Source organism: Chenopodium quinoa, unplaced genomic scaffold (genome assembly GCF_001683475.1).
Source record: "Chenopodium quinoa cultivar QQ74 unplaced genomic scaffold, ASM168347v1, whole genome shotgun sequence".
NCBI lineage: Eukaryota > Viridiplantae > Streptophyta > Magnoliopsida > Caryophyllales > Amaranthaceae > Chenopodium > Chenopodium quinoa.
In genome coordinates this window covers 40530-51928 of record NW_018743688.1, presented here as the reverse complement: position 1 = coordinate 51928, position 11399 = coordinate 40530, and the positions used below count along the sequence as shown (strand labels likewise).

At 36.0% G+C, this 11399-nt stretch overlaps 1 protein-coding gene and 1 pseudogene across 1 annotated transcript; both read right to left on the bottom strand.

Moving 5' to 3' along the window:
• Nucleotides 1-221: 221 nt before the first annotated feature.
• Nucleotides 222-1032, bottom strand: LOC110683627 (annotated as a pseudogene).
• Nucleotides 1033-3845: 2813 nt separating this feature from the next.
• LOC110683634 (tRNA dimethylallyltransferase 2-like) lies at nt 3846-11338 on the bottom strand. The gene is made up of 10 exons (XM_021860021.1): nt 10054-11338; nt 9891-9970; nt 8476-8544; nt 8043-8115; nt 7599-7720; nt 7062-7136; nt 6284-6697; nt 4999-5074; nt 4724-4881; nt 3846-4361 (listed from the first exon to the last, which is right to left on the bottom strand). Exons 1-10 carry the CDS (start codon nt 10256-10258, stop codon nt 4194-4196), a joined length of 1440 nt encoding a protein of 479 aa, XP_021715713.1. The 5' UTR covers nt 10259-11338; the 3' UTR covers nt 3846-4193.
• Nucleotides 11339-11399: the final 61 nt, after the last annotated feature.

Genomic DNA, 11399 nt, shown 5'->3' with positions numbered 1-11399 from the left:
TTATTACTCAATCCTCCAGTGTATTGGGAACTAATGTTATCAATTTGGTCCACTATATATATTCATGCTTTGACAATATTATTAAGATGAAAAGACATATATTTCAACCAAAATAATGATCTTGAATCTAAAACTATAATGAATCAAAGAAGACAATGGAACCACTCGATCACGGCCTACTAAAGCACCGGAGATTGGGTAGTTAAAGGCATTATGTATAAACCTTGCAGCTCATGAATATATATAGCTAGCTTTTCACAAATCTAGCTCACGCTTACAGTCTCACATTTTATTTATTGCCCTAAAATGATGTTATACACAAATTTCTAATCTAGCTATATTGCCACAAATTTAAATCTATATGACAATTAGCCCCATCTTCATCCATTTCATCCCAATTCACCCCTCTTTTTAGATAAGGCGGTGTAAGAAGCATACCGGCAGCCATGCTATCAAGGAAAGCTGGCATATTAAATATTACTTCTTCATCAATAAACAATAACTCTTTGGAATCAAACCTCATTGAACTTTCTCCCATATCTTCACTCTTATTACCTTCACAAGGTGAGGAAGAGCAATGATCGGACCTAGTGGCTTGTAAAGCCGCGAGCCTAATGTCCTGAGCTGAGCTAGACTTAGCTCGAGGAGCAAGCCAAGCCGAGTCAGGGAAGTTGAGAGCAGCTTTGTCACCCCTTAGAGCTAGGGCTGCAACGTCGTGTGCCCTAGCTGCAAGTTCTGCCGTAGGGTAAGTCCCTAACCATATCCTACTTTCTTGTTAGGCTCACGTACTTCACACACCCATTTCCCTCTATCTCTCTCGTGAACCCCACGAAAAATAGGGTGGCGAGTCTCTTTGAATTTTTTCCTCCCTGCCTTCCGCTTATGGGGAGGACATGCAGCTTCACCACTCAGTAAGGTGCTGAGTGGTGGAGCTGATTGGATACTAGGCGAGTCCAAGGATGTTGTATCGTCAGACTCGCCACCACTTGATGGAGGTGAGTATGGTACTTGGGATGATATTTGTGGGTTCATAGCTTAGCTAGGTTTGAAATAAATGTGAGGATGATATTGGGAAATGGAGTTACTTCATGGGTCAAAAAATGGAAATATATGTATGATTTTATTTTGGGTATCATAAGTAAATTGCTCCCGGTTGTTCAATCAGTTGATAACCAGAGTCATTCTTTGATAAATGATCACTATGAGTCAGACTCAATAAAATTTGATCAATCCTTTTTTCTGTCGTTAAAGTGGAAAACTGAACTAAGAATTCTCTTTCTTCATCATCAATCGAATCACTGCTTGCGACCCAGGATTCTATAATTTGGCATGTCACACTTCACACATCACACGTGACGAAAAAAAGAATGTTATGGAGCACGTGAAAAAAATGGGATTGTGGGACACCAAAAACAAATTTAAAAAGAACGTGCTGAATAGATAACGGCGGGACATGAAGGATGGTTTTGTGAAGGCGAAAAGATAGAAATAGCTGGTGATTGATGTTGTAGGTCACCAAAGTTTTGACGCCGTTTGTTTGCTTTGATTTTTGTCCCCCACTATAGAAACTAAAGTTTGCTAGTGCTAGTTAGTACTCCGTATAATTGTTGTTGAAGCTCTAGTCTCATAAATTATCACATGGTGGTAAAATTGTTGTTGAAGCTCTTGTAAAATATCACATGTGACTATGTTAGTGTCTTACATTGATAAGAAATTAGACGATTGTTTACATCAAAAAAACCCAATGGACTTATTGTCCATGTCATACCCCCAACTTCTGTTTCAAATTAAGAGTATCATTTTACATGTCGCATGTATCAATACACAATGTTAATTATTGATATGTTTATATGTATCTTAAAAAAAAAAAAAAAAAAAAAAAAAACGTATAAAGTAACATTCATAATATAAATATAAAAAAACATACATTTATTATTATATCAACATATTGTCAAAGTTAGCATATAAATTGAATAATTCAATAGAGTAATAAAATGATTAATAACATGCTATGGCTGGTATCAAAGTCATGACCATAAGACCTATAATATGTACTTGGAGTCCCCAGTTTATCAACTAGAAGTAGTTTCACCATAAAAATAGATAAATAAATAATTAAATAAATAAAAATAGAAAAATGAAAATCAAATTCATAATTATATAATAGTAAGTGAAAAGATATAAATTTATCTACTTCATTCGTTTTGTAATAATAGCAATATTTTTTTTTTTTACATTTTTTCATAACTGCAACATTTTTCTTTTTTGTTATTTATCAAATGGCAAACTTATAAATAAATAAGGTATTTTTTACACTAATTATAGGTATAATAACCGCTAACATTGGTAGCAGTTTTAGGGTAGCAATTTAACCCTAAAATTAAAGGTTTTTACCCCCCCGATAAGCATCCCTAGTTTATCAACTAGATAAACCGGTGCAACCTCGAAGTAAAATTTCTTCATGTATTGTGAAACTTCCAAAAGGAAAAATCATATGTTGATCCAAATTGGGCTAGGATCGTCGGCTTGGACTTAAAAAGGAGTCGCAAGCTTTAACCAAGCAGGGTTGCAGGTTGGGCTAGATTGCTCATAGACAGGATGGGGTTGACCACATGGGTTAGGTTGTGGGTCAATCGGGGCTTGTGACAGGTTGGGAACAGATTAAGGATGGTTCACACTTCACAAATCATGCTTGAGGATAACAATAGTTACAAATATACCCTACCACAACAATAATAAAATCCATGGCAAATAACTAGATACCACTCTTAAAAGTACGGTGGTGGCATGGTGAACTCGTGATGCACGAAATAATAAATTTTTTATATTTTATATTTTTTAAATCCAACCTCAAATAACTTTTTAGGTTGGATGTGATAGACTTTTATTCCTAAAACCTAAACGAACGTTTTTCTGTATTAATAGTTGTTGATTAGACTTGGCAACAATAACAAAAACATTTTATTTTAAACAATGTTTATGCAATTGATACAGTCATTTAAGATACCATCGAGTAATGCTTGACTAGCTTAGCAACTTAATATCACCGACCAATAGCTTCCTCAATTAAAAAACATGGTTATATTGTTTAAAAAATTGTTAATAACTTACATGAGGTTTGTTAGTAACATTTGTTATCTTCAACTAGCTTTCCATTAACAACTTTACGGCAATTATTCAAAACTCCATTTTAATTAAATTCTAATACTAATGTTATTTATTAATGTTATGATAAGCAATGTTTTTGGGTGTATATAAAAATTAAAATCCAACGAAGATAAGGGTTCCTGACATCTAAACCCCGAGATGCCAAGTTGGTCATGTAAACAACTATTATCTTTTATAGCTTTTCACTACCAATGCAACATAATCCTGAAATAGTAGCATAACTAAACCAACCTCATTCACGAGACTTAATAAACATATTTATAGATCTCTTATAATTTTAAACCAACTATTTGACCCTGGGACATCCCACACATCTACTTCATTTTTGAGAAAATTTCCCAAAATTGGTCATTTGAAAAGGCATTTGGTCGTTTGAAGGACCATCTACATCCTTGCCCCAACACTCACCCTAAGTACCCATACATACTCATCTTATTTACACAGGATCTACCTTACCATTGGCCACCTTCAAACAATTCTAACACTTACCAAATAAGTATGTAATACTTAACATTGTGACTATTAACATTAAGAAAAAAATCAATCATTGATGACCAACTGTACCTTATACAGGCAACTAAGGCAACTAGGCAGGCATGAGGCTGGGGAGATCAATATGAGATAGACACAATCTGAAAATCACACCCACCACGCCATAAAAAAAAAAAAGGGGGTAACCATTAATCTCATACTCATATGAACTTGTAGTGCAACATGTAAGTTAAACCCCAAAATTTGTAATATCAATGTATCAGTCTTATGCAAAAATAGGTGTAAATGTGTAATTAGTGCATATGTAACATACAATAACATGAGCAACAGCAATACATAAACGACTACTCCCTCCTGATGTATTCAGCACTCTATAATACACAGGAAGAACTAGGGATTCATGTAAGCATCACACATTAACTTAGAAAACATCAAAGACCACCTCTCCCAAACAGCTCCTTTCCACACGGACCACACCCCAATCTCCAAAATAAAGATTTAAGAAAGACAGCAAAGTATGATGTTTAGCGTCATTACACTTGTGATGCATCTGAACTTACGCAGTCACCCCCCGGAAGCTGTAAAGAGACGGTAAAGAAAGAACCTTGACGCTTCTTTAGATTTGCCATCCGTTTCCTATGTCCACGCCCTTGATTATGTTGTTCCCACTCATGTGCACCACGAAGGATCTTGTCACATGCCTACAAAAATGGAGCAAGAGAGAAAATAATTCAAAATCTTCGAAATTAGCTGCCAATGTTGCAGACATGGAAAATAGAAAAGCAAAAACAAGGAAACAAGAAATGCAATTTTCAAACTATGAAATGTGGAAATGCAAAAGCTAAAATAATGTACCAATACTTTTGTCCAGAAACCTAAAAATATTTCACTATTATCAACAAAAACATACATTAAGAAAGAAATTAGGGTTGATTTATAGAAATTATAAAAATTTATGGGGTAAGAACTGAGAACAGTAACACAATCCTCAAGAGTTTCTGTGCATCAAAGATAGTAGCTTCATCACACAATGGGTATAATATCTATTCAAGGTTAATTGTACCTTGCACGTGTACTGAGTCCATAGATCTCTCTCATTGAGTTTTTGGACCAAGTGGTCAGTATCATCTGAAGCTGAGGTCACATCAGAATTGAGGAAAGAGCTTATTACTTTTGCAGCTGGTTCAATCACTTGGCAAATCCATGTATCCTCTGAATTTCCTGAAAAATCAGTGTTTCATAAGATTAAAAATAATTGAAACAGACCGGTAGAACTCTCAAGATGAAATATTTGTCCATCAGGAGATGTCAAAAACAGAAAAACTCCAAAAGGATTACCAAGTAAAGACTCAGTAGAATCTACAAAATGTATGTTCCATCCAAATAATGTCTGCAATCGATTTATCCTCCTCTTCTGCAAAATAACAATAATGACCAGCAATTAAGGGGCCATTTGGTTTGCACGGGGTAAACGGAATAGAATGAACAAAGGGAAAGAAAAACCCTGAAATTTACTATGTTGTTTGTTTTAACAGGGGGAATCAAGCTACCAGCCCAACCACCACACCACCACCTATTACCTTCATTTTCCACCTTTTCCAGCCACCTCACCACCCAGCCACCACTCTCCACCCCCCCCCACCCCTCGCCGCCACTCCTTTCCCCCTTAAAAGCCCTCCCCTCCCCGAAAACACCCCCCACCCCCGCAAAACCCTAGAAACCAGTCCCCCTCCCCAAAAAACCGCAGGCCGCCTCTCCCCCTATCCTCGAAACCCTAGCGGGGGTGAATTTCGGGGAAAGAGAGGGCTTTTCAGAGGGTTGCGAGGGGCAGGGGAGGTGCGGCGAGCCGGCTGGGTGGTGGGGGTAGGGTAGGAAGGTGGTGGCTGATGTGGGTATGGTGGTGTAGTGGTGGCTAAGGAAAGGGAATGGATAAACCTAGGGGGTGGGGAATCAAGTTGGAAGGATTTGGGGGAATGGAGAGTAAAGGGATTGGGGAAAAAGGCCTAACAAAAAACAACAAAGGGAATGAGGACAGTTGATTCCCATACCCTATGATGAATACCCCCAACCAAACGGCCCCTAAATCCCTCTAGTGTACATGATCCGAAGGATCTGAAAATTGAATCCATGAAAAGAGAATCATACAAGTTACTCTATATTTTCCTAGAAAAGAAGACTTATTTTCCTTTTCAAAGTAATAATGTATAATCCTCAAATATACCTAATTAATTGATTGATTCATTGGGGAAATGATACTTTTGATAGAGGCAAATTGTTTAAAGAGAAAAAAATTTGTCTATTGTAATATGATTGTCCTTAATATGTGTCAGAACTGAAGATAAACTTTATTTTTGGGGCAAAGAGTTGAAGCAATCCCTGGCAAGATCTTTCCTCTGACTCAGTAAAGTGAAAATGACTATGTGAAGATAGATAAGGACATTTGTGGAGGACGGAAATTAATGAGTTTATAAGAAAATATCATAGCATCCCTCCCTTTTTAAAACGACAGTGAACCCGAAAATTTGGAAGTGCACAAGTACAGCATAGTTGCAATTTGTGGGTTCACATCCATCATTAAAAATAAAAAGTGAAATAAATATAAGGCGGTAGACAAAAAGCTTACTTGCCAACGAACAAGTCGTCTGGTGTTTTGTTTTAGTTTGGAAATAGCTTTTTCCAATAGGCGCCTATCTGGGGTATCAGAAGAGGAACTTGAAACTTCCTTCAAATCTTGTCTGAGAGATATATCAGTATTATTCAGTGAAGCTGTATCTTGGAAAGAATTGTTCCGCTCCTTCCTCACTTCAGAAATTTTAGCACAAAGAAAATCCTCAAATTCCCTTACTCCAATAGCCTGTCGCAGACCTCGTGTATAATCTGTATTCAGGTTGTAAATGTCATAAACTTCATTAAGCAAACCAGCTCCAATCATCCGATCAACTCTCTGGTCCACAAATCGGTCTAGTACAGAAAGAGATGCGTCAACACAAACAAAACAGCAATTCCATCTTGAATTACAACCAAGACGACCCCATTTCTGTCTGCCACATAAAAGTGAAACAATTTTTAAGCAAAAGATCCAAGATTTGACTTAATTCCAGCTCCTTGACTGACCACAAAAACTGAAACTTACACAAAAAGATGCATAAAGATGATGCCATGCCATGAAAGAGAATTTCATTTTCAAATATAGTTAGCAACTCTATCTTCTTATATTTTCCCAGTACAGGCCCTATTTGCTTATAAAATTATAGCAAGCAGTCAAAAAAGGCTGAACAGCATGCAAAAACAGGCATTGATCCAGATACAAGATGGATATACAAGTCTACCTAATCAAGCCAAGTTCCCAATATAACAAAGTCAATTCCAAAATAGTCCTTTCATATCTTAAGAATACAAACCTCTGTCATTTCTCCCTGAAAGAGTTGGCTAGGGAGGATTTCAGAACGAGTGAACAACTCTAAATATTGCCTAATCTGCAAAATATTCAACAAATTCACCACAAATCAATGAAAGTAATTAGCAGAAACATCAGACCATAAAAGTCAAGCAACTTTAACAGAAAAGATAGATAGGCAGCAGGCATGACTTCAAACAATTATATTTTTTTGGGGGGTGGTGAATAGAATTTAATCACCAAATAAATGATGCAGTTTACAGCCGATATTCTGATCTATTATAGCCATTATCCAACGGCCCAACAGTATTATACTCAATTTTGGCCTTAAACTGCATCAAATTCACTTTATTGATCAACTTCAAGAAATTTCTAAGGTTATCAGTCTTATCACTGAATATTAGTCAAATGATGGTCCAGAAGCATTGCAAGGGGTATCTTAGCAAAATATCTTTATTGTCACCCATATCTTTAACCCCTTCCCTAACTCCAAATAATAATTCAAAATGATGGACATGGAATGTGAGATTGAGAATATTACTTTTCTATGGTCATTTGGATGTATTCTGTTCGCTGCCACAGGATCCAGGTCTCTAAGGCGGTCATAACTGTAATCACAACTGCCTTGCTCAAAAAGTTCACATTTTTGCAGATTAGCAACATCTACAAAAGAAAAGTTTATATTATGATCATAGCCTGACAAGAAGATCTAAATTGTTGTGAAATGTGCTTATTTGCAATGAAGATTCAAGATATTTGCTTTTAAAGAAAACAATAGGTGTAGATAAGAAGATAAATAGACTTTCTTCTACCAAATGATAACCTTTATGTTTACCTGAATTCTCCCTTATACATGAATCACTTATTTCTTCAACAGAATCATCAAGCAGGAAAGAACTCACAAGAGCCTGCATGCAACACAGATTAAGTAGCATCATTAGGTACAATAGACTTTCTTCTACCAAATGATAACCTTTATGTTTACCTGAATTCTCCCTTATACATGAATCACTTATTTCTTCAACAGAATCATCAAGCAGGAAAGAACTCACAAGAGCCTGCATGCAACACAGATTAAGTAGCATCATTAGGTACAATAGACCATAACAGGTACATAAAAACCAGAATGAAATGGCTAGATATATTCTTCCTCCGTTCATTAGAGTTTTAACATAGTGTCAAAAGTCAACTCTGTCAACTAAAAAATATGAAATAAGTAGAGAATAAGAGCATTACTTAATTTCCAATGTACAGACAACTAGGATTCAGAAAAATTGAGGGCTTATGCAAAGAAAGAAAACATAATACACCATACTTGAGAGTATGTATAATTAAAATTGCCCAAATAATTTTTTTTGTAGGAAATACGGCTACATAGCTAGAAAGCTTAAAAGGCCAAAATGAACCAAAGATCATACCTGTATATAGAAATTAGTACCGCCAACTATAACGGGCAAATGATTGCGAGATAAAATATCCTTGATGATCTGAAAATCCAACAAATGTTGTTACACATAGCAACACACATCGCTTCTGTATTAAAATAATGATGAATTATCTTTAAAAAATGCCGAACTACCAAAGGACGATAATTAGGAAACCACAGCCAGCAAAAAATGCATATGAAAACTAAAGGGGCAGATTTCCATATGCCAATGACAGTGAATCTAAATGCTAATACCACAAATTACAAAAAAAAAAAAAAAAAACAAAAAAAACAAAAAAAAACAAAAAAAAATTAAAAAAAAAAATCTGCAATTCCATAATACACTTCTTCCAATCACAAATTGCAAATTTACAACTAGTTTTTCCAGAAGTTTATCACACAAAACAGTTGCAACAATAAGAAACCAGATGCGGGTCAAAGGAAAAGATTAGTTAAATCACCCCCACTTCCTCACCCCATCCTTCCTCTTGACTTATTGAGACATACCAAAGTCCCACATCATTAGATTACAAGGAAAGTGATTGATTTATATGAAATATATCCCTTCCACCAAAACAACGAGACACTCCACTTTTCAATATAAGTGCTTTGAGTAAGACTAGTCTTGGGATAGGTGATCTTAAGAAAGTTTCCTAAGGTGTGTTCAAGTATGGACAAAGTACATAGACTGGGGTGTTACCCTCCCCTTACCCCCCCCCCCAACTCCCCCCACCTTGAACCCTACCCCCGCCCCAACACAAACACAAGGAGAATAACAGGTTCCAAATTCTAGCAGAGAGCATCAAATGCAATTTAACTTCGAAAAGGCAGCATCAGATGCCAATGAGATTCATTATCCCAAAACAAAAATAAGCTACTGAACAAATAACCTAATAAGCGGCAACTGTTGATGCTTATAAGATAGAACAAGAACGCCTCCTCGATTATCATTCAGTTTTATCCAAAACAATCAATTACCAACATACATTGATGTAAAGAAAATCAGAATTCCAAAGTTTACGAACACAGGTCTGTAATTTGGTCTACTTATTTACAACAGAGAAGCAAAATGGACCTATATTCATCTATAAGAGGGAAATTGTTGGCATAATTATCAACTACTAGTCTTCATTCCATGAATTCAACAACAATGCCTGGCAAAATAGGGAAGCAAACCACTCCTCAGGCCGGGGTAGTTCAAATTACACTATCAACGCGACTATTCATTACCGTCAGGAAATCACCCTTTCTAAATTAGGAGCTTAACGCATAATAAATAATAATGCATACATAATCACTATTAACCCGATAAAGAGTTCATAAAACCAGAATTCAAATCAGACCCAAATTAGCAGCTACAAAAATTATAAAAAAAAAAAAAAAAAAAAAAAAGGTGCAAAATCTTACAGGAATAGCAGCATCTCGGAAATCTTTTGCAGTGAATTCCACATTAGGGCTGATTGTTCCCAGAAGATGGTGCGGCACTCCTGCAACACAAAACCCCAAATTCAGAAAAACTAGAGAGAGAAACTAAAGAGAGAAATTAGAGGGAGAAAGAGAAAGAAGTTACCTTTCTGCTCAGAAAGAGTGAGTTTGTTGGTGAGAACATCCAAGCTATGGTAGACTTGCATGGAATCAGCGTTGATGATCTCAACCGGGAAATGGGTTGCTAAATCAATGCCTAATTTTGATTTTCCGGACCCGGTTGGACCCATAATCACCACTAATTTGGGTTTAGTTTCTCCTCCGCCATTGTTAGGGTTTTGGAGCTCCATTTTTTCGCATCCTCCAAATTGTTTGATGTGGATTACGGAGTAATGTTTAGTTAGTGATCCTTCATGCCAAGTTGTTAGTGTTTTTTTTTGGGAGGGGGTCGGGTTCGGGCCATTAGACTATAGACGAGATTTACTTTTAATCTATTATTTAGGCCTCTGTGATGTCCCGGTTCACATTACGGGATTAATCATTAATATACTTTTTAATTTATGACCCAATTTTCTAGTAATTAAAATTTTTATTCATATTGTCATTCGCTGGATATTAATATTTTGTATTCTAAAAATAACATAAAATGTCACATAATTTGGTGGTAGACATTTAATTTTGGAATTAGAGGTTGAATGTTCAAATCTTGAAGATAACTAATTTTTTTTATTATAAGTGCATGACATGCAATGAGAAACAAATAGAAGGGACGATTGGCGGTTTTAAGAGGAGGAGGATCGTTTTCTAGGGTTTTGCGTGTGCGGGGGAAGGTTTTCCGGGGTAGCGAGGGGTAGGGGAGGTTCGACGACGGGCGGTGAGGGGTGGGGAGGTCGTGGCTGGAGAAGTGGGAAAGAGGGGTTGTGTGGTGGTGGTGGTGATTCTCTTTGTTTTTGTAAAACAAACAACATAGTACATAGAAAGGGTTTCATTCTATATTCTCTTTCATTCTCTTTATTCATTCTATTCCGTTTACCATGTACAAACCAAAGGGTCCCTAAGTAATTGATATCAATTGATATCATCGGCCAAAAAAAAAAGTGAAAACAATTTTGAAGGGAAAAAACAGTACCAGAAAGTGACACGTGTCATTCCTGGTATCTGTTTTAGTACTATACTAGTATGTTATAGATTGATTGGCATAATGCATATTGAATTGAAAATATGAAATATGTGTACAAACTTTGGCATATATTGTTGAGGGGCAATTAAGCAAATAATTTGTCTTATTTTTTTTTTTTTTATATATAAATAATCTATTTACTCTATGATATTCATCATTCTTAGTAACCGTAACTTAGACATCTTTACAATTTTGTACACAAATATAGCCTTGTACACAAAGCGCAACAAATGATTGAGGTAAGTGAATTTTATTTCCGTTTAGCATATTAATCTTAATCAACAAGCAACATACATAACACAAGATATTCC